Source organism: Melospiza melodia, chromosome Z, assembly GCF_035770615.1.
Source record: "Melospiza melodia melodia isolate bMelMel2 chromosome Z, bMelMel2.pri, whole genome shotgun sequence".
NCBI classification, from domain to species: Eukaryota; Metazoa; Chordata; class Aves; order Passeriformes; family Passerellidae; genus Melospiza; species Melospiza melodia.
The window spans coordinates 62,176,904-62,201,308 of NC_086226.1; the positions used below are offsets into that span (position 1 = coordinate 62,176,904).

General features: G+C 38.0%; 1 protein-coding gene across 5 annotated transcripts in view; it reads right to left on the reverse strand.

The window, feature by feature from the left end:
- Positions 1 to 24,405, reverse strand: part of HOOK3 (hook microtubule tethering protein 3) — an 85,358-nt gene that overhangs the window by 21,436 nt on the left and 39,517 nt on the right. For 4 of the 5 annotated variants that reach the window (XM_063181291.1, XM_063181292.1, XM_063181294.1 and 1 more), the window contains exons 7-16: positions 20,222 to 20,284; positions 18,721 to 18,804; positions 17,594 to 17,757; positions 15,339 to 15,479; positions 13,610 to 13,811; positions 10,197 to 10,307; positions 7,550 to 7,637; positions 6,928 to 6,997; positions 2,903 to 3,043; positions 586 to 673 (exon numbers count right to left, since the gene is read on the reverse strand). In XM_063181291.1, the coding sequence (XP_063037361.1) occupies positions 586 to 673; positions 2,903 to 3,043; positions 6,928 to 6,997; positions 7,550 to 7,637; positions 10,197 to 10,307; positions 13,610 to 13,811; positions 15,339 to 15,479; positions 17,594 to 17,757; positions 18,721 to 18,804; positions 20,222 to 20,284 (1,152 nt within the window). The remainder of the gene's footprint in view (positions 1 to 585; positions 674 to 2,902; positions 3,044 to 6,927; positions 6,998 to 7,549; positions 7,638 to 10,196; positions 10,308 to 13,609; positions 13,812 to 15,338; positions 15,480 to 17,593; positions 17,758 to 18,720; positions 18,805 to 20,221; positions 20,285 to 24,405) is intronic. The other variant, XM_063181293.1, reaches the window with a different exon arrangement.

Genomic DNA, 24,405 nt, shown 5'->3' on the forward strand with positions numbered 1-24,405 from the left:
TTCCACGCTAACTCAGCTACAATGTGTATTCTTACATTTAAAATAAAGTTAATCCTGTATACAGAAACAGAAAAAGCTGCATTGTATTGAGGGCCTAATTATTTGATTTCTTTTTCAGTTTTGGACTGTCTGGCTTTTTTCATTCTGAGATTACATTTACAGGAAGAACTACGGACCTTTCAGTGGCTGGAAAGGCCTTTCATTAAGAAAACTAAACCCAAAACAACTTCAGATGTTTTATTCATGGAGAATCAACATTTTCTCAATTCCCTGCAAAACTCTCTACTCTAATTAAATAATTTAAATGCTGAGTTTTCTATTGCAACAGACACAATTATTCAAATTAAACATGCATGACACCTTCTCTACATAGGATGGTTTTTTCTTCTAGACAATTGTCTTACACCCTAGTTAGAGAAGCACAATTTATTGGTAAGACCATACAAGTAAATATGCAAAACTACGAGAAATCTCAGTTTGTATAATTCTTTTACTTTTTTTTTTTTTTTTTTTTTTTTACAAAAAGGTGAAAGTTTCAAATATGGTAACTAATTGAATGTAAGTTTGATGTACATTTCTACTTACATCTTCAGCTTTTGAACCTTGATCCTGCAAAGATTTTTGTAGTTCTTCAACCTGGGACTGTACTTCCAGAAGCCTCTGATTTACCAATCTAGGAAAGAGACATAATTTCTTTTTCAGAAAAAAAAAACAAACTGCAAAAGGCAGTCTCAGATTTTTATCAATTTTTAGTGTCCAGTGTTTTCAGATCATCTACACAAAAAAATGCAATACTATAAATTACTCACAAGAAAATTACAGCAGGAGTTAAGAGTTTACAGCAGTTCCAGAGATTATAATACCCAGATGTTCATCCAGAACATTCTCATATTCCTCAAGGACAATATAAATGCATGCAGAAATCAGTTCTATATACATGAAAGAAGACATTTTAACAGTCAGTTTTACTGTGAGAGAGCTGCTAGCTTTTGCTTCTACATCATCACAGAATGCTATAAACCTGTAGGTTGGAAGAGATGTCCACAGGTTGCCTAGATCCAACCTCCTCCTTAAAGCAGGTGCATTTACAGTAGATTGCTGGGAATCATATCCAGTACCAGGTTCAAGCACTTGTAAGGACAGAGGTCTAACAGTCTCTTTGGGCTTCTCTACTAGAGTTTGGACCATACTCCATATTTTGTCTGTTGCCTCTTGTCCTCCCACTAATAATCTCTTGAGAATAGCCCAAATCTGTCTTCTTTCTACCTTCCCATCAGGCAGATGCAGTTCACAGTACTCTCATCTATGTCACCTTTCCTTTGGCCTGGACAAACCCAGTTCTCAGTTTTATCCCACCTATCACACATTACATCGTCTCTCACCTCAGCAGTATTCTGCTGCACTTCTATACATCCACATTTCTCTGGTACTGTGGAATCCAAAATTACATGCTCTGTCCAGATGTGATAAGTATTGATCATCATTATAAGTTCTGATGAGGTGAACAATCATTTTCACAGACTGACAGCCTGCACCTCAGTGAGGACTGTTCAGATCACAGTCAACTGCAAGGTCCCCAGATAACACATCCTCCTTTCCACCCACTAGGACCCCAGCTCTGCTGCTCCACAGCCAGGGACAGGGGTCTCATCAGTTCCTTTCTCTGGACTGTTGAGCTCCTCTGAATAACAGTTTTCCCTTTCAAAAGGACATCCCGAAGTGGTATCATTCTCAAACTTGCTAAGAGTAGCCCCTTTCATCAGTGAAGTTATCAATAAAAGTAACGAACGGTGCTGGTACTGATGACTGAGGAATTGGTTACCGGCTGGGTTTCAGTTCACTCACGATACTACTTTAGGCTCAGCTGTCTGTTCACTGTTCAATCAATTTTTTTTTGCTCACCAGTTAACTGTCCACTTATTTAGTTTATATCCAAGTATTCTGAACATAAGGATAACACGGGACACTTTAACAAAGGCTTTGCTAAAGCTAAATATCGTCCTCTCACCCTTCTTCACATACGCAGTCATTTCATTGTCAAGGCAACTGGATTAGTTAGGCATGATTTGCTCTGAATAAATTCATATTGGCATTTGCTAATTACTTTCCTGTCCCTCATGCAGCTGAAAATAAATTCCACATGGACTTGCTTTGCAAAATTTCCAGAAAGCGAGCTGTGGCTGACCAATCTCAATAGTTCCTCATGCTCTTTTTCTTGTCCTTCTTGAAGGTGAGTGCAGTATTTACCTTTTCTCAGGCATCAGGCAACTCCCCCAGTTGAAGGGGAAGACTGGGGAAGATTAGATAAGTAACAGATTCAGACTCAAAGCTTAGATACAAAGCAGCTTCACATCACTATCCGCCAAATACTGTGGCATGCTCTGATGCACTCTGTCTGGTCTCACAGATGTCTCTATGCTGATTGGTTCAATCAGCAGGGTCAGCTAGAGAAGGCTGCCAAGGAACATGTCCTGTTGAGTTTTAAATATCTACAAGGACGGAGACAACCTCTCTGGGCTACATACTCCAGTGTCCAGCAGCCCTCACAGTGAAAAAAAAAAAGGTATATTCTCACATTCAGATGAAATATAATGTGTTTTAAGCTCTGCTCACATCCTCTTGCCATGTTACTGAGTGTTACTGACAAGAGTCTATCTCCACCTTCTTTAGACTTTCCCATCATATACTTTGATAAGATACATTGATAAGATCTAACCTAAGCCTTCTCTTTTCCAGGCTACATAGTCTCTATCCCTCAGACTTTACTCATACAAAAGACTCTACAGTCCTATAATAACATCCTTGGGGCCTTTCACAGGACTGATTCCATTAAATCCATATCTTTCTTCTCCTGCAGATGCCTGTAGGAAGGTCAACTGAAGCAGAGGACAAAATTTCTTACCTGTTTTCTGTCTCCAGTTCATTCTTCCGTAAGTTTGCATCATCAAGAAGGCTCTGCAACAAGGCAATCTTCTCATTGTCAGAACCTTCTTGGTTCAATTTTAACATCTTGTTCTCATGTTGAAGGCGGATGAGTTTCTCCCTAAAGACATACAACACAATTTTTTTTAAAAAAAGGAATATCAATATCTACAACACAGAAAACAGTTTACCATAGGAAGTAAAATAACAACATAAATATCATCTTTTTAAGGCAGATGCTGCAACAACAATCATATCTTCAAACATCCAAATACAAACCCAACCTAAATTGTAATTGCAGAAGACATACACAAAGAAATTACCTCAGTACTCTCCCATCAGATCTCAGAATACAGCTCAACAAATATATAGGGAGAACCGAGAATGCAAAACTTAATACCAAGTGTGAAGAAAGACTGTAATCTCAGCTGCCACTAAACTACTGCATTATCCTGAGCAAGTAATTTCAAGTCTTAGTCTTTTTACACAGAATCACAGAAACTTTTGGGTTGAAAACACTCCTAAGATCATCAAGATCCAACATAAACCCAGCACTGCCAAGTCCACCACAGAATCATGTCCCTTAAGCACCATGTCTACACATCTTTTAAATACTACCAGGGATGATGACTTAATCACTTCCCTGGGTTCAATGCTTGATAACCCCACCTGGTGAAGAAATTATTCCTAATATCCAATCTAAACCTCCCTGGCACAGCATCAGGAAAAAAGACCAACCCCCCCCTCATTACAACCTCCTTTCAGGTAGTTGTAGAGAATTATAAGCTCACCCCTGAGCCTCCTTTTTCTCCAGGATAAACAACCTCCTGCTCCTCATAGGACTTAACGCTCTAGACTCTTCTCTAGCTCTACTGTCCTTCCCTGGACATGCTCCAGCCCATCAAATCCCAGTCCAGTTTTGCACCCTCTCACTACCTTCTTGTAGTGAGAGGGTGCAAAACTGGACATGGGATTTGAGGGGTGCCCTCACCAATGCCAATTACAGGGGGACAATCCCTGACCTGGTCCTGCTGGCCCCTCTATTGCTGATACAGGCCAGGATGCCACTGGCCTTCTCGATCGCCTGGGCACTCAATGGTTCATGTTCAGCTGCTGTCACCCAACACCACCAAATCCACACCAGAACAACAGGTGCCATCCACAGAGACCTGGACAAACTGAAGAAGTTGGGCATGAAAACCTCATGATGTTCAACAAGGCCAAGTGTAACGTCCTGCACTTAGCCTATGGCAATCCCATGTATCAGCACAGGCTGGGCATGAGCAGATGCAGAGCAGCCCTGTGAGAAGGACTTGGGGGTGCTGGTGGGTGAGAGGCTGGACATGAGCCAGCCATGGGCACTCCCAGCCCAGAGAGCCAAACGTGTCCTGGGCTGCATCCAGAGCAGCGTGGGCAGCAGGGCAGGGAGGGGATTCTGCCCCTCTGCTCTGCTCTGCTCTGGGGAGAGCCCACCTGGAACCTGCATCCAGCTCTGGGCTCCCAGCACAGGAAGTATGTCAACTAATTCAAGTGAGTCCAGAGGAAGCTGCTAAGGTGATCACAGAGATGAAGCACCTCTATTAAAGCAGACTGAGAGAGCTGAAGTTGCAGTTGTAGATCAGACTCCAGGGATACCTTAGAGCAACTTTACAGTGCCTGAAAGGAGCGAACAAGAGAGACGGAGAGAGATTTTTTATAAGACAAAGGTTAAACTGGAAAAGGGTGGTTTAGATTAGATATGAAATAGAAATTCTTTACTTTGAGGGTTTGGAGGCAATAACAAAGGGAGTTCTGGATGCCCCATACCTGGCAGTATTCCAGGCTAGGTTGGATGGAAATTTGAGCAACCTGGTCTACTGGAAGGTATCCTTGCCAATGGCACAGTAGGTGGAACAAGATGATCTTTAAGGTCCTGTCCAACCCAAGCTGTTCTATGACTCGACAATTACTACCCACTGTGCATCTTTTCAGCCACTCTTCTCCAAGCCTGCAGCACTGTACACATTATTGTGATGCAAGGGCAGGACCTTGGCCATGCTGAACTTCATACAACTATCCTCTGTCCACGGATACAACCTGTTCAGATTCCTCTGCAGTGCCTTTCAACCCTCCAGCAGATCAACACTGTCCTGAGTAACCCAAAATGTTATTGTATTCCATATCTATCTGTGACCAAAATTGTTACTCTCCTTCTGCAGCTGGAAAACAGAATGGTGGGGCAGGGGCTGGGAGGTTGCCCCGGGCTCTTTAAAAGTTGAAGCACTCAGGCAGAATCATTCTCAGAGTCCACACTCTGGTGGACTCTTAGTTATTTCTTGCCCCTACTTGCTACAGTAGCAAGTCAAGATGCTCTCTTTCGCAATCAAAAACTGTTTAAGAGTGAATTTTGCAACACCCATAGGCAGCCACTCCCTCAGTACCCTTCAGTGGATGCCAGCCAGGCCCATGGAATTGCAGGTGCCTTAGTGGCACAGCAGGTAGCATAGCTGTAAGCAGGCATAGCAGAGCGGTTTCCTCCTCTATTCCAGCAACTTTATTAAGTTTCTTGCATCTGTCTTCCAGATCAGTGGTGTTAATATCAAAGACTGTGGCAATGGAGGCTTTAAATAGATCAACTTTCTCTTAGCCTTTACTGGTATGGTTCTCCTTGCAATCAATAAGGGATTGAGATTCTCCTTAACCCTCATTTATTTAAGTGGATGTATTTATAGAAACATTTTTAATTGTCTTTTATTGGCAGTAGCCAGAATAAGATCTAGTTGGGCTCAGGGTCATCTAATTTTCTCCCTGCATAACAGCACAACATCTCTGTATACCTCCTGAGTAACTTTGCCCCTTCTTCCAAACACGATACAATCTTTTTTATCCCGAGTTCTGGCCAAAGCTCTCTGTGCAGCCAGGCCAGTCTTCCTGGCTCACCATTTGGCACATGGAGACAGCCAGCTGCTCCTGCACCTTAACAGTTCCTTCCTGCCCTCCCAGACTCCTTTGCCCTTCAGGACTGACTTCCAAGCAACTCTGTAAACCAGACCATGCTTGGTAAACGGGTCATAGTCTGCCCTACAGAATTCCAAAGGCGAGGTTCTGCTGGCCTCTCTCCTTAGTTCTCTGTGAATCAAAAACTCTATCATTCAGTGGTTGCTGTGCCCAAGAAGGCCTCTGATCATCATATCACATCTACAGTCCTTTCCTGTTCACAGTGAGTCCACATCTTCCCTAGCTGGCTTGCTCAGCAGCTGTGTTATCTTCCACACAGTTGAAGAACCTTCTAGACTGATCCCTTTCTGCTGTGCTGCATTTGCAGTAGCCATATGGTAAATTGAAGTCCTCCATAAGAAGAAGGGCCAGCAATCTCAAGACCTCTCCCAGCTGCTTATAGCATAGTATCCTAGACAAGTGGTCTATAACACACCCACCAGAATATCTGCCTTGTAGCCTTCCCCTTAATTCTTACTCAAAAATACTCAAATCTTTTGGTACCATCATCAAGCTACAGGCAATCAGAACAGGGCAACAAACAAGTAACTTTTTCTAATATCCAACATAAACCTTTCCTTGACACAAATTCAGACCATTCCCTTGGGTCCTGCCACTGGTCACAACAGAGAAGAGATGAGTGTTAACCCTTCCTCTTCGTCTCAAGAGGAAGGATAAAATCTCTGCTAAGTCTCCTCCTCTTCAGGCTGAACAGATCAAGTAACCTCAGCTGCTCATCACAGGGCTTCCCTCAAGGCCCTTCACCATGCTTTTGGCCCTCTTTAGGATGCTAAGAGCCTTATGTCTTTTTCATATTGTGGCACCCAAAACTGTACACAGGATTCTGCTCTAGTGCAGAGCAGAGCAGAACAGGACAATCCCTTCCCTTGCCTGGCTGCTGATGCTGTGCCTGATGCCCTCAAAGACACAGCTGGGCCTCCTGGCTGCCAGGCCATTGCTGCCAGGCCAATGTTCAACTTGTCCATGACCATTGCAGAGGTTAGTAAAACAAAGCATGCATTAGCTTACTTTATTTCAGGAGTAATGATTTCTGCTGCTAAACTGTCTGAAGGCTCTTGTCTTCCCAGAGGCATCAATCCTGAGTAAGGAAAAGCATACCACTGACTTTTTCACATGACAAGAAGTAGACATTGTTCTAGAAGCTTCACACTACTGCTAGACAATGTAAAATGACACAAAGTCAGGCTACAGAAAGACTGACAGACAAAAAGCATTTCATTTGGTGAACCATTACATCTGATTTCATCCATTCTGAAGAAATAATGTTACAGTTTATTTCCTGCTCATTATCTTATTATATAAGAACTACAACGGTACGCAAGATTACACATACAAATTAACTGTAACATCATGAGAAAATATGTCTCTAAAGAAAACTATGTAACTATACAGAAATCAGATATACACTATAAAAATATCCCACTGGAGAGGAGACTAAAATTCTGATTGATGCAAATAACATTCAAAGCTTTTGCTTGTTTATGAAGCTATGAATAGTTGAAGTTTTACACTGCTGATTCTAGAAGAGCTTAAATTTATTCTGTGCTAAACAAAAGCATCTTTAATACTCTACAGAAAACTCATGTACACTTTAGAAAAGAGGCATTTAATCTCCTTATTTGTCCTTTACCTGTAGTGGTGAGTTGACCCTCCTGAGCTTGTACACATCTAAGTTCTTCAATAGTTTCTTTCAAAGAATCCCTTTCTGTTCTTAATCTCTGAATAATTGGAAAGAGAATGAATATCAGTCTTGGTAGTCCAAATCCATCTCCAACAGCCTTCAAAATTTTAAAAATCATTCAATGTAACTCTAGAAATTACTTTAAAATTAAGGTATCTCAGTCTATTCCATAACGGAATAAATGTAAGTAATATATATTCCACAGGAGCAGTGGTTTGGGGTCTTTCTGGGAGAAGGGTTGCTGATCTTACTGGACTGAAAATAGCAGGGGAATAAGCTTATAAAAACAAGGTATTAGTATCACAAAGTTCTGGTATCAGGTAGTAAACAGTATCCATAGGGCCACTCAGCTGTTTTCCCTTCATTGGGGTTGATTCCAAGAGAAATGAAAGACAGTTGAGAGACCACAGATTTTTCCCTCACCATGAATCAAATATTCAGCCAGCAGTGAAATAACGAGCAGGTAAGTACAGAGTCAACATAACAAACTGCTTTTACTTCACTTGTTTGTCTTTCACCACTGAAAGTGTGAGCAACATTTTCATATCGCATTCCTCCTGTGTGTCTGCTGTTCTTGTCATTCATCAGCACCTTGGCTATAAAAGAAAACTTGTTGCTTAAGATTTGGTCCAAAGAGAACTGAAGAACAGGACTTGATCACCTTGGGATCCAGACAGATGAGCTTTCAGTAGCATCAGGCAAATACTCTTTCAATTTGGCACAACTACCCTTTTGGCAATAAAAAAATGAGAATCTACAGATAACACCAAGTTTTTGTCCAGAAGGTTGCCAAGAGTCAAAAAAAAAAAGGAAAGAAATTTGCTACTATGTAATGATCCAAAATGTAGTTTGCTCCAAAATCAGACATGTTCAGTATTACTAAATGGTCCAAGATAGACCTTGCCTATGTATAGGTATGGAGTTGTGTTGGCTGACAGCATTTCATTTTACAAACAGTTGATTGCCAAATGGCAGAATATTTTAGTGACTAGAAAAAGCTCTAGGGCTTCACTGGTACAAGCAGCTCAATAATTATAGTACTTATAACACAACACAGAGGTAAATTTCCAAGCTACTTTGATGAAGATATCAAACACTATCATGCTTTGCCAGAACATAAGGAAAAGAACATAATCAATTTCAGTAACTATTTAGAAGACAGAACTGACAAAATACAACTAGTTTGTGACTGTGGTGGGCTACTTTACTGATACATATTGACAACAGAGAACAGAAAGAGCAGGTAATACAGTGAATCACTAAACTCATGTAATGAGGGAATTATAGCTGTAATTTACTTCTCACAGGTGCATATCCATTCAAAAGAATGTACTTAAGAACAACATCTGGCTCAAAAAACAAGCTGTTTGCCAGGGGGTAAATCCGAAAACTATATGACAATGGCCTGCAATTCAGATCCTTTGTGCAAGGTGAAATGGTCCACTGAGCCATGGATAAGCCACAGAAACAACTTTACCATTGTTCAACATAAAAGAATTAAAAAAAAAAACAAAAAAACCCAATTTAAAAATAAAAAGCAGGAAAGAAAGCCAAAGCACAATACCAACACAGTTATTATGAGCATTCCAGCCTGATTTGAAGGGCAGATGGAAGTGATGTGAAGGTCAAGTGTCCATCAGAGCTTGAAAATTTAATAAAAAATGGGAATCAATCGCCTATGAACCTAAAGTAACTGACAACTTTCAGTTCAAATCATATTTAAGTGCTGGGCTTGGAAATCTTGGAAATAACTGGACATGAAACCATGACTATTGAGGAAAAAGCCTGCAGAGTTTCTGATAGTTTGATCAATGGACTTATAATTAAAACAAGCCTAAGAAACTGCTAGCTGCAATTGCTGACGCTGATTTTTGTAGTTTGAACCTCCTGCATATACATTCATAAGAAATAAGCTGAAATTAACTGTTGAGAAACAACAGTGTGTAAGACAAGTCTGAAGGATCAGTCTTGGGAAGAGAGTACAAAGCAATTAATCACAGAATCACTAGCAGCAAATGACACAAGAGGAAGGGGATAAATTCGTATCTACCCTGTGTGTTCCACATTGGCAGTACAAGACAGGTCAACAATGAGCTGTCATAAAAGCTGAGATTGCCACAAAGGACATTTCCCTCTACACAACTTCTAAGCCTCTTCCTATACTACTGATGAGTCCACTAACAGAACCATGCTTATAGTACCTCAAAGAATGCCTTAGGGAAAAAAAGCAACAGGAATTTAGTTCTAGGATGATACTGCAGAAACCCTGTTGTAAATAGCTTTTCAGAATACACAATAATTACTCTGGGTATTTATTAACTTTCTCATGGTAAATGGTCAGGAAACAACTTCAGATGCCAAATATTAAGGCTTTTCCTCTTAAAAATAGGTTGCATATGATTTTGTACAGTCACTTTATTCCATGCTGTACAACTCTTAGGTTTAAAAACTATTTTGTACACAAACATTAGAAAATTTTGGAGGAAAAAAGACTTCCTAATTTAAAAAGACTGCTAACTATAATTACCATATCTCTGTGTTATAAATGATACAAAGTTGCTATTGTTACTAAAAAAAATAACACCTTGGCACTTACATCTTTTTCTTTTTGGAGGCTGTCTACTTTTTCTTTCAGTCGTTTGCATTCATAATCTAATTTATCAGCTTTCTTGGATTCTTCAGATAACCTGTTTTGTAGTTCAACTGCCTGTGAGAACAAGAATCAATAATGTGTCTGCAAATGTTAAAACAAAATACACAAGACAAAGTAGCCAACTACAATGCACCACAACTCATGTTGTAAAACAATTTAAATAGTTACTTATAGGACATACAAAAACTTCTTTCATCAGTTGTTCTGTGTTTCAGCAAAATAAATAAAAAGCATTCAAATATTAGGTCTTAGTGCAAGCAAAAGAAGAAAAAAATGTGAAGTATTTTCACTACATCTAAAACAAGAATTTAAACTTAAGGTTTACAGAAAAAAACCCCATGTAGTTCTAAAAATCAAGATTAGAAACAGCAGAAATTTTTTTCTGCATTCTGAAAAGCCTAGTAAAAAGAACAGACTCTGAAGAAAGCCAATTATCTACATTTTTCGTTAACTTTACTTCATAAGCCTCACTCAGAATTCAGCTACTAGTTTAAGCAGCCAGGTAACATTCCTAACATTCCCTAACCTGAGATGTCCTAATATTTTTAATACGCTAACACAAAGATTCAGCCACAGGCCCCAAACAGGTTTTTTTATTTCAGTGAGAAACACTGCCACATGTATGCTTTCAACTACAAATCAGTAAAGAACTCTTAAAATTAAGTGAGCAGAAATGTGAAAGCCAAGCACAACAGAAGGTATATCAGTGAAGTCTTGCCTTTTCAAAACTTTCAGCCTTTACTAACCAAGATTCATTCCCAGAACACTAGTAAAGCTCACAATGGAGAGAGCATGAGCGCAAAAAAGCTAAATAAAGACTGACCTGCAAATACAAAAGCTGAATGAAGACTCAGCTAAAGATATACAGCTTCTTCTGAATCAGTTTATAAGAAGGCTTTTTCATGGCTTTTAGATATAAGGGGAAGTGATTAAAGCAGTAGCCATATCTACATCAAGATCCCCTAGTGGTTCTAATGGCCTTTTATTTTCAATGTGTACAACTATAGCAAAATAACTACAAGGCCTAAAATATGCATGGTCCTAAGACTTAGAGAAGGACTTTGCTGCTGCTTTTCCTAAATTAAAGGCTGCAAAATCAGCACAGGCCTGCATTTTCTGAGATTAAAGAAATGAACATGTTAGATATGAAAATATTTCATTTTTCAAATGTGACATTTATCACTGAGACCATCAGAATAACTGCAGCTATAACAAAACAACTGCAGACCTTCACCAGTGACAGTGCCACAACTTGCAAAATATTAGTATTTTCACCTCAAATGGAAAGAAATGCATTTATGTTTGTAACCAATCATGCTAAGGTAATGGTATGCATAAAAACACTGCAGGAAATAAGACTTGTGATTGTATAGAAAAACATACAGTTTCATGGTAATGCAGAAGATTAAAAGAAAATTAACTGCCATCACATTCACTAAGCATTATCTGTGTATGGAATGAGTAAAGCAGGAATCTTGCAACAAAGAAAAGCAAGACATACTGTTAACTATGTATCAGAAAGCACATGCACAAAGGGGCTGAATTAAAATTACAAAAAAAAACATCCTGCAGTCTTCACATTTCAATTCTTTACTCCAAAATAAAGTTTTTTAGAAAAGGCTTGTGCTTGCTCTCAGAAGAGCAAAAACAAAACACTACCACTCAACCTCACCTCACAGAGACTGCTCTATGTAGTGAAGATGCAATTTCCTTGCAGATTACTAGAGGAATTTGGACGACCCACTTTCATGTGCACAGCACAATGATTCTAAGCCAAAGAAATAACTCTCTAATGGTGTCCTCATGAGTCAGGTTGGATCCTTCAAGCACCAGACAAGACAGATTCCATTACAGGAACACACTAGTACTCAGCAGTGACATAACATCATAACATCACAAGCCTTATATCCAACTTACTTCTGATAGCACAATTTAGGATTCCCAGAAAAAGAATTTTGTGGCTTATGAATCACAGGCAGGTTTCAAAAGGAGCCCAGTCTTACAGACACTGAAGACAAACACAGAGTGTTCATTTTGAGACACCATAGTTAGGTGAAGAAAAACACATCTGCCACAGGACACCTGAGGCTTATTCCAGTCTCAGCCAGTAAGCATTTTTGCAGCAAACAACAGCTCCTCATACAGGAAGCCCTACATATAAAACACACCGAAGAAAAGGAGTACTTTAGCAGCACAACTGATGGGACTGGGCCTTCCAAAATCCTTCTGGTTGGTGAAATAAGAAGAATCAAATGCAGATATTGAGATTACACAACAATATCACATGCTCAGCTGTTTAACGGAGTGAAATATTGGGTTGCCAGTAAACTTGATACTACTCATTGGTAGGAATGGAAGGCCATTCCTTTCTACATTGCATTTCTCTTTGCCCCTTGGACCATTTTTCTTCTCTAACCTTTTTTTTCTGGTAAAATCATTTGGGCTGTATTTAAAATTAGCCCACATCGGCTGAAACCATTTGTTTTAAACACCGAGATCACGAACTGCAGGGAAAGAGTCTATCAAGTCTTAGGGAGACACATAATTCCTGGGCTTTCAGTATTGTTCAGTGTTTATTTCTATACTTTATTCTATGATAAACTGACATACAGGGACCCCTCTTCTGTGATTGTTCAATCAGGCAGAAATACAGAGCAGGCACTACTGCTTTTCTAAACCATACTCTGTCCAGCCCTGTAACAAGAATAACAGAACATCATCGTGTCCCTGAAGTAAAGAAGCAGAAAGAAGATTAAGCACATGATGCACCTTTACACAAACAGCATCACATGGCACTTGAACAAGCAAGAGGATAAACAGGTGCTTTTCACTCCACAGAGTGTGCTGCTGACACATTTTGTATTCAACTAGGTGTATATAAACAACAAGGATGACATATGTACTTCTCTCTTCTTAAGTGGAAAAATTCATATGTATCAGAGAAACTAGAACCTTAAAAAAAGAAGTTATTTAACCACAGGAACAACTTACCTCAGCTGTGGTGTGTTCCTCACTGCTGGAAAATTGTAAGTGAAAATGAATACTTTTTCTGAAAGGACAGCCTCTAATTCAAGCCCAACTATTGAATATGAATTTGGAACCATTTTAGAAAAAAGAAGCTTTACATCTGTTAAGTTTTTAAATGCAAGAAATACTGCTTTTTGAAAAAGTAACAAACCTGTAGTAATGACAAGCTGCAGGAAAGAAGGACAAAAGGTAGCAAGTACCTATAAAACACGGAAGTCTTTTAAACAGGAGTTATTTTTTACATAGCTTTTTCTTACTTTGAAGCACTAGCCATGTGATGAAGACAAAGTGCTGAACAATACAGAGTACTATAGCACTGATGTCCTCACCTGTCTCTTGTATGTTTCCAACTGACTGCGTGCTGCGTTGGCCTTCCTTAATTCTTCCTCCAGGCTCACCGTATTTTGCATGTACATTGTATTCTTCTCTTCTAAAAGCTTCACTTGCCGCCGCAAATCACCCAGGTCCTCCAATTTCTTTTTGTATGACTCTACTTGGCTTTCTAACTTGGCTACTTTATCAGAAGAATGCCTGAAGGGACAGATTTGTATCAAATTTGAACTCCAAAAACTAACAAAACTAACAAAATTTAAAATGCTTCTTCACAGTTTTTTCTTAATGCAGAAGACATTCATGGGGAAAAAAATAAAGCAATCATATCTTCCTATTACTGATGTTTTCACTTTTAATTGTCTGTTTTCTTCCCCTAATTATTTGTCAACTCTAAAAGTTGCTGCTGAAGTTTCTCTTAGACCCTCTATCCCTCTTCCTAACACATCTTTCTTATCTGCTTTCAATCTTAAAATAATAGCTAAAACAACCTCACTCCCACTCATTACCTTTCAATTCTAGATTATGTTCTGTCCTAAATTTTTCAAGGGTAAAGAAGAAAAGTTTCTGCCATTCAGTTTGTTTTAATGATAACCAGGACTAAAATAATAAAGATCTCTCTGCTAGATAAATTGTACTTGGTGACACAGAAGAACAGTAAGAGTTTTGAAACTTGACTCCTTCTAAAAAAAAAAAAGGACAAAAGAAAAAGAAACACCAGGCTTCAGCTTTTCAGAGTTTTACCAATCTACCTGCTGCACTTTCAAGATTACAAAATGGACCTCACTTCCCTCAAAGACCTCTGCTACTATTACTTTTCCCAGTTTCATTTTAGAATCAACCAGTTTACAGACTCAATTTCCTGTGAAACCCAGGGAACCTCCCACTGAATTAATGTGTCGGTTTATGGGACATTGAGGCAAGCCAGCTCTGTTTAATCCTCAGTGAGGTGCAGGGCCTCTCTCTTGGGACAAGGAAATGGCTCTTTGAACCCATGCCACCCAGACAGTTTATGCACTCTGATGGGTTCATTTCTTATATTAATGACAGAAGGGATAAAGACAGATAGATTTGGTAGAAGGCTGCCAGTGAATCAGGAATAGCAGTATTAAATAAGTCTTGCCGGAGAGAATGAGTAATCTCTCCGCTCTGAATAATCCATGGAAATAGATGCCAATACTGAAGGAATGTGCTCCACAGTAAAGTGGCTGTCCCATTCTACAAACCCCTAGTATCATCAAATCATGACAACTTTCATTGCTAAAATGCAGTGGGAATGAGAGCTGCAACAGATGTTGTTCATACTAATATTAAATGGTAAACCAAAAGCATCACTCAAAGTCCAAACAATGCAAACCCAGGACAGGAAACAGCCTAGTTTTCTGATGAGAACAGATACCTGAGGCATGATGAAGGTGAATACTGCATACTCAAACAGACCACTGGGTGCCCTGTTATAACCATTAACTGGCATAGAATTATTAAGTTTAATAATAGTTATTGATTGACAATAGTTGTTGATGAATTATAGTTATTGATTGACAAAATAAGCAACTATTTTACTCAAGCCGAATTGTGTGTCAGTCTGTGTACTTAAACTGGAGGATCCAAAGAATCTTGGCATTGAAAGTGTTTAATATAAATTACTTAAAAGATAATGTAGATTAAGTACCCAAATTATACAGATTAAAAGGTAGTAGTTAAAAGAGTTAACAAAACAAAATTTACCTGAGTACATCTATCTCATCCTTCAAAGACTGAGCCTCGTCTGCCAGTGTAGTAAGCTCTTCTGTTTGTTGTCTCAATTCCGCAATTTCCTTTTCTAGTTCCTCACAGCGTATTCGATAGTCATCTTTTGCAGCTTCTAATCTGTAAGAATGGAAAGAAACCCAGGAAATATTTTCTCATCCTGAGCCATCAGCCCATCTAAGAACACATGAAATGGCCTCCTGCTGCAGTGAAGTAAAACAACACAATATGCTTATTCAAAAGGTAAAAGCAGACTGACTTTATCAATGCTCCCAATTTAATATAAGTCTTTCTACTTGAAAATTCACAAGGTAACCTATGTTCCCATAAAAACAAAACCTGAGGTTTCCTTCTATAATTGTAGTTTAACACAAGGGAAGCTTAAGGAGAAATTTCAATCTTTTTTCATCTTCGGACACCCAGAGTTTGAACATAACATCTTTATTCTATTCTGTTCAGCTGTCCAACTCATCTACCTCCAAAAATGTTGACCTGATTGTAAGATGTTATAAATGCCGTAGACCTCTCACTGAAGCGGCTTTATTTATTTTCTCATAAAGAACCTGTTCATGACCAGTACATCTGGAGAACCAGGCTATCTAGTTAGCAAGTAAAAGTTGCTGAGCTGCTTGCATACACTATGCATAGCCAAAGCTCTATGAACCTGACAGTGAACAAACGGAGTAAGCAATAAACTTTTTCAACGTATTTTGAATGAACAGAAGAAGATGCAACCTGAAACAAAGTCCCACTGTGATTTTGCTCTGAAATTAAAACAAAAACAATCCAGGAAAGGAGATAAGGACATGAGGGAAAAACAAAGTCAAGGAGTCCAAAAACCATCTACAAGAATGGAGACAAGAGAAAATCTTTTGAGTCATCCAAAGCAGAAACAATGAAGATTTGGATCATGACAGACCATGACAGTCAAAGCACAAAGAAGCAAGACTAGGAGGAAAAGTGGTGTACTGCACAAGGCACCACTTAAACTGTGCAAATTTCCTGCTTGATCAGGTAGAGCTGGAAGCAACACATACAAATTGCCATTACAAGCCACATAATATGAAGACAGGGGAAAGAGGTAAAGGAGACCAGGAATGAGTCTCACATATGAAAACAGTTTAGAATGACCATCAGAACCTGAAACTACAGTAACAGACAGTGCAAATATTGAACACAGGGACAATATCTGTTTGAACAGTACTGATACCAGACTCAAGTAGGAATCACTGCAGACCATGGAGATGAATCAGAAGAGATAAAAGGGCAGACCATGGAGATGAATCAGAAGAGATAAAAGGGGACATCACCATTACTTTATTCCTTTACATGGTAGACATATAAAAAGAAAAAAATCCAGGCATTAGTTGCTGTGAAAGAGAAACACAGAATGTTTTTCAAGGAACTGATAGGAGATGATATGTCAGAACAAGCAGGAAAGGAGGCTTAGCAAGAGGAATTGGAAAACAGAAAAAAGAAGGAAATTAATACGGCATATATTGTAAGAATTGGAAAAAGGCAATGAGAGGAAGATAGCAAAAGAAAAGCTGGCAGTGTAAAGAAAGAAATACTATAATTACACTCACAAAGGAGAAGGAAAGTATGGGAAAAAGAATGAAAAGGTGATGTTTAAGTGAACCAGCTTTCTTCAGCAGAACAGGCTGACACAGTCTGAAAGCAACAGTCAAGAGGATCAGTAAGGATGTTTAAAGAGGAACTGCATTTTAACACACTGGGGAAATGCAAATGAAGTGCAGAACTCAGATGGATAATCTCTATCTTTCATTATCTCTGAAATTTGTTTTCAGATTCAGGTGAGGACATATTTTCCTATGTTGATAATGCCATCAGCAGTACAGCCTATAGCAAACTTTCATCTAGGAATTACTAGACCTTAAAAATACAATCAGAATAATTTGCAAAAAGGAAAGCATGCTACTCTTCATTCTCACTGACTTTGCAAAACATGGGTGAAATGACTGCATACAAACAATTCAAAGTAACTCACAGTAGAGTGACATATAAAGCACTTCATCACTAAGAAACTGTGCTTTTTTAAATGCTGGATCTTGTAAAGAGTGAAATTTTAATGTATACATCACTTTAAAAACTGTACTACTGTGGCTATACACCATCCATTATACTAATTCACATTTGCAGCAGAACCAGAAATACTTAAGTCACCTCTATTGCCAGCTACAAACAAACACCTTAACCTAGTGTAGCTTTTCTACCTAAATGTTTCCTCTTGGAGCTGTTCTAGTTGTGTCTGCAGCTGCAGGTGTCTACGACCTGCAGGACTGTTAGGATCTTCAATGGAATCAGACTGATTTAAACGTTCCATCAAAATCTGGTTCTCGGCAAGCAGGCTGCTCTTCTCCTCTTGGAGGGCTGCAACCTGTTGTAATAAAAGTATGAAGAGGAAAAATTAACCTACCCACGTACAGAGAGCAGTATTTTCTCATGTTCATAATGAAATATCAACAGACGCCACAAACAGAAACATGCAGGCTTCACTAATCACATTTCACAAGAATACGTTGTATAATTTAATAGGTATTCAATTGCTATGTGGTGTAACCAACATATTGCAACATTAGGGGCAGAGTTAAAACTCAGGAAACATAACTATTATTTTATGCATTTCACATAAGCATTTAAAGAAAAAGTCTATTCTGACAGCAGGTACTTATTATAATAAAATCTGCATCCTTTCCCTAACAACAAATAAAACTAGCTCCTCACAGTAAAGGCCATCTGCAAGCAGGCCTGAAACAGGAACACAGTCCCAAAGAGGGAAAGAACTCAAAGTGCTCCAAGACCTGAAACATGGGTTCATATATTAACCACAACAAACAAAGATCAGCTTTACTAATTCCAACAGTTACTGAACTACAAGAAATCTGAATTAATATTTCAAAGAAGGATTGCAATAGCAACACCTTTCAGTGCTCCTCTTTCACACTCCTCATGTCTTCCTGATGAGTATTGATTTGCTTACAGTAAGACTTAGTCTAAACCCATACACATTTAATGGTCCACAGCAACGTCTGACTGGGATTTAACTACAGCATCAGAACTTGTATTAGTTCTCTATGGCAAAAGTTTTACCACACAGGTCAAACACTTCCTAACTGAATGAAAAGCAGTTTTGCTAGTATGAGTCATAATACTGACAACACAGCAACAAGATAAGAAAACAATGATATTCATTCTGCTAGCACAAGTGAAAACAAAACAATTACTGTGACATTTTCATCCCCCTTCTATAAATTGTGTTTCAATACGCTAGTACTTATTTTCAGCCACCACAAAACTTTTCTCCACTTCAAAATTGATACAGATTCTATAGCAAACTTACCTGCATATCTAACTCATGACATCTCTGGGCAATTTCTTCTTTTGTTGCAAGTGCTTCATTTAATTCTTCTGTAGTTTTCTTCAGCTACCATAAACAAGAAATGTTTAAATTTTCATCACTCTCTGTGATCCATTTAAAAATATTCTGGACTACAGCCTGTAAAATTATTTTTACATTGGGGTAATACATAACATTTTTAAAAACTGAGCAATTCCATTCATATAAAGGAAAAAAAAAAAGAGCAGACGTGAATACTGTTTAGTTTGTGTATCAGTAAAAAGAAAATATACCTAAAAGTAACATTTCCTTTTGTATTAGAATTATCACATCTACTCTATAAATTGAGTCAAAAACTCCAGGAGAAATCTCTACACCAAAAAAAACCTGTCAATACCACTTTTCTTTACAGATGCAAAGAGTGTGTAATTTCAATTTTCAATCTACATTTGAAATAAAAAAGGGTGGAAGGTGGAATACAGGGAATGAACAATTAGGGTAAAATCCTTCTAGCCTCTGGAAGCTACTTCTAGTGCACAATAGGAATAAAACTAGATTGTGACATGAGAAGCCTACTCTTTAAAAAAGGGCACTGAACCTTATAAGCAGTGGGAAATATTCTGATACTTCCCTTCAAAAGCTGAATGTTTAAAGATACATGTCTCACTGGCCTGCAAATGAATGCAGTTAAGATAACATAGAAAACATAGTTACAAGAAAACTAGTCTGATAAAACAGGTGCATGCATGTTATATATTTAGGTACAGATATATATGTACTATTATATATGATGAAGTTGAAATGATCTTTCTCAAACAGCATCATACCTTGCATTTGCAAGTTAATTTCTTATGGGCCTGTTTACATACAAAGAATTAATTTAATCTGCAAGAATTTACATTTTTCTGCAGAGAAAGCATAATGGATGAATACAGTGAGCACCACTGTGCTATTCTTCTTCTCAATTAGAAAAAATCTGAGGAAGGAGGACAGTGTTAGCATGAGGACAAGCTAGTCAAAAATTTTTCGTTTGTAAATTTTTAAAATCTATCAGACCAGGAATGATTGTATTTGAAAACTTCCATTTTGCAGCAGTTCCAGGGATCTCCTAGAAGCAGTTGTTTTGGTGTTTTGTTTTTTTTTTTTTAACTGACTTTGGAAATAGGAACTCAGATAAAAACATTTATTCAAATAGTAGATCTTTTTATCTTTCTTTCTTTCTCCATGCCTAAAGAGTTGTACCAATCTGCAGTTTTGTACTATTATATCATACAGCTAGACTGGTTTCTCAAATCAACTTTTCTATATCCTTTAAATACACAATAGAATCAAACTCGATTTACAAAGCTAAAGGACTTGAAATACTGAGATTTAATTCTTCGCTTCTTATTTTACTTTTCCACAACACCCTTTAATGATTAAAGAAAAAAAAAAAAAAAGATGCAGTTATTATGATCACTGACATGCTATGATCAAAAGAAAAGAAACATCTAAGACTAGATACCTGCCGATCAAGGTCAACGTAAGCATCATTTCCAACAGAGACTGGAGACTCTTTACTCATCAACTGCAATTAGATTACACTGGATTAGAAAAAGCAAAGATTTACTTTTATATTTAAACCTATGTTTCAATGAAATACCAAGCTGATTTTTACTTTGGAAGCTTTAATGCAAATTAATTTGAAAGTTTTTAACGTCATTTTTATATATGACATATTCAGAAACAAGAAAAAGAAAAAAAACTTATATAAAGAATATAAGAAGCCTTAAAAACCTATAAAAGAAACCTTACATTATCTCTTTTTCTTTTGACAATGCACATTCTTTGTCTATGATAAGCCTACAGAACATCCCACTAAAGATTTTACTCTAGTGGCATTGGAATGATAGTAGACATCAAGACACCACACAAGACCTGGCTTTAATTTTTCTCTGCTAGTGACTGGCTTTTACATATGTCCATTACCTGGACATTAACATCAATTAATTTATTTATTTCACTCAACTCCAAGACATATTTATCTCAACTACTACTGCAAAACAAAGCTGACAAAAATTCTGTCCTGGAGCTGCCTTAATTTTCAACATTAAAAAGTAATTCAGTAGAGTGCATTCCTGAAATGAATATTACAATTCCTTGTGTACTACTTCAGTGCAGGAATAGCTGATAGTGGTTTTGGCCTAGATTATTAAAAAAACCAAAGCAACAAAACAAAACAAAAAACAACTTCAGCCAAACCTTCAACACAAACCCTCAAGTTAGTCCTACAAAACTGACTGATGTACTGATCAAAATGAAGAAAAAAGCTGTTTTCTTATAGTAACCTAACAGCCAGCTGCACCAGTTGGTAAAAGTGAAATCAAGCCTAGCAAAACTTGTAGCTCAGCAACCTCTTCCCACACAGTTCAAGTAAACATAATAAAGTAATGTTCTTACTAAAAGCTGTAAGAAAAAAACAGGAAGAGTCTTGGAAATGATAAATACACTGTAGCTAATTCAAAAGGCATCATTACAGAATGGCACTGAAGGTTTCTGTCCAAACGCATAATGTTCTAAGAGCTCTCTAATGACTCGATTCATGGAAGTTACAATTAAAAAGGCCCTATCCTAACCAAAATCAGGACAAGTTTTCCTCCCTGGAATCTCCTGTCTAGCCTGGTAACTCTCTTCAGAGACAGTACTTCCTTTACCCCTTCTAGAAATCAGTGCTTTTGCACTATTTTCCTTAGCAAAATCTTTTGGGATACACAGGGCCTTCACTTCTCAATCCTGTCTATTATCACCGTGTACAAGTGAAAAATCTGTTTGACATTTACATAATTCAAATCATACACTCACATTTCTCCCACTATCCCCATCTCCTTAACTAGGATTTAGCTGCATTATTTAAATTAATTTATCTCTCCTCAGCAGTCCTCCTCACACCTTGACAACATTTGCCGAATTTCTTCCATTTTCTTCTACATCTTTACAATGACAAACTACTCCATGAAGAAGCATTACATCAAGGCTGCACTCTGCAACAATAATTAGAAAGTCCCTAGCCTCAGAGCTGTCCCCTGAAAAATGAAGTCTTGCCTTTTTCATTACCATATATAATGGCATTACAAACTTATCTTCAATTTAGAGCCTATTTTCTAAGTTGATTATCATTTAAACAAAACCTCCCAATCCCTCCCTGCTTCTGTGATGTTCATGCACATTTTGAATACTGGATTTCACCACCTTTTCCAGATGACTAACAGGGATATCCCATATTAGCCAAATACTGAACTCCTCTCAGTATTTTATATTCCACAATGCCGTTCACAAACACACTTAGGACATATGTACTCACACACATGCAAATAAGTTCTGCCTGCAAAGTCAGCACTTTCCAACAGGCAGGTCTCATGCTGCATGTAGCTTGCATGGTACAACATGTCCCTAACAGCCACCACCCCTTTCTGGCCCTAACACAACTTCCTCTTTGAGAAACCAGCTCAAAAGGCCTGTACAACACTTAAAGTAGACGGAATACAAGCAACCACACAACCCACTAGAGGCCACTGTGGTGTCACTGCTTTCTGGGACTTGCCAGAAGGCAGGCCATGGCTAATAATATAATCCCTATTTTCTTCAGCAAGTTTTGCCATCTTTCCCAAAACATCCTGTCCTTGAGAATTCTTAGCAGAAATCTCCAGAAAAGAAGACATTATCTGGAGTAGGATTAGGTACTGGAGATATATATTCTGGGTGTACCATGAATGCACGTTACAGGTGTGAATTTCACTCCACAAGGTACATTAAGAATGTGATGAGGAAAAGTGAACGAGGTACCAAGGGCAAAAGCCACAGATACATGTGCAGATGTATCTCACATGACTCAGTGCAATAGAAAGCACCTTGCAATTGGATGGTCTGTGGTATGTATAGTGGAAAAGCTAAAGACGAAATTTAAGGGATCATTTTGTGTCCAGTACCACAATCAGACGAAGAACGAGATCATTAGGTAACTCAAAAGGAACACAGGAATCCAACTTCTTATCATCAGTTAACAATGAAACAACTGTAAGAAGTGGGATGTAAAGGCAGAACTATCATGGCAAAGGAGTGCTTCCATCTTTTCCCTACACATCTCCCCACATACTGTAAATATGTAAATTGTTTATGCAAGAAAATGTCTTGACCACACTCTGCTTCAGGATTCCTGTACACAACTTCTCCTCACTGAGAGGTAAAAACATCATAAATAGAACAGCTAACAGAGCATACAACTCCACTCACCCACCCAAACTCCTCTCTCTTTCAGATTTTTTGAAAATTTCAAGAAAACTTTTACTGAATGCAATGTTTTAAGATTTCATACAGATAGGCCAGCTTTCACACAGATAGGTATATCAACTTGAAACACATACTACACCTTCCACCTAAAAAATGCAAGAGGCTCGCCTAATTTTCCCTATTCTTGACTTTGTTTCTGGTCAATCAGCATTCTCTGGTATTACTGAAATTTAGAGTTGCAAAATGCTCAATCAGTTATCTGCTCAATAGAACATCAGCTTTTTCTGCATTATTTATTACTAATCTTACAATACTTTTAATAATATTGAAAGCAAATTTCCATACTGTTTTCTTCTATCTATTTCCTTTATTTAAAAGCTCAGTCAGAAAAAATTCATGAAAAGCTGATATAATTTCAGAGCTTCACATGCAACCTGCAAGCATGACACTAAAGTACGTGGTCTTGAGAGGTACCGATCAATGGTAATACTTTTGAGTTTAGAGGGGCAAACTCTATTTCACTTGTATTTCAAATCAGTCAAGAGAATAAAAACCATGAGGAAGTGTCCTTCTCATTTTCCCTTCACATCTGCAAGTTTTCTTCAGGACCAGACTACAAAAATAAAGGTTTACCTCCACAATTTTGCAGTACTGGAACTGACTTTCATTTCCAAATTTATAATTCAGTGTAAATATAGTATAGTCACCTATTTTCACACATAACTTTAATGGAGGATGATGTGCAGAGATTATAAAAAGGGAAACATTAAAAATGCGCTTGCAAATTCAAGCGATTGCATTAGATCTCTGCAGGAGAAGAAAATCCTGCTTAAGAGCTTCCCAGAGTGAAATAAACTGGCAACTAGCATTTGCAGTCTTGCTCTTTTTCTGGTTTATTTTGCATAGCGGTCAGTATGAATTTTAAATGGTGCAAATTACCTGCAACATGACAATTCTTACAGTTCTTTGTGTAGTTTTATAAGCAGCAGCTGTCATTCCCTGTTAATCCTTTACATCTATATTTTTTCATGCTCATAATACTTGTAGGTCTTCTAATCCTATATTATGAAAACCTTCACTTTTTAACTGCTTTCACTGTAAAATATGAACAAACTGTGTTGTCATGGATACATGAAGATTAGGGAAGGGGTAGAGCTATCACAAAACCTGTATGCATGAATAACATGAATTATGAAAGCTTTTTTTCCCCCCACACATGATTTTGCAAACACAGTTGCTCTATTTACTTGATGATTTTGAAATCCAAAACACTTGCTTTATCTGAAATGCTTTTTCTACAGTTAATAATACTGTATAAGCTCACTTAAGTGCCCACAAAGCAATGTCAAAACCTAGCTTCTGTACTCACGTTCTTTTTCTTTCTTAGAACATCTTTATGTTAGTTTTTAAGAATCATGGCTA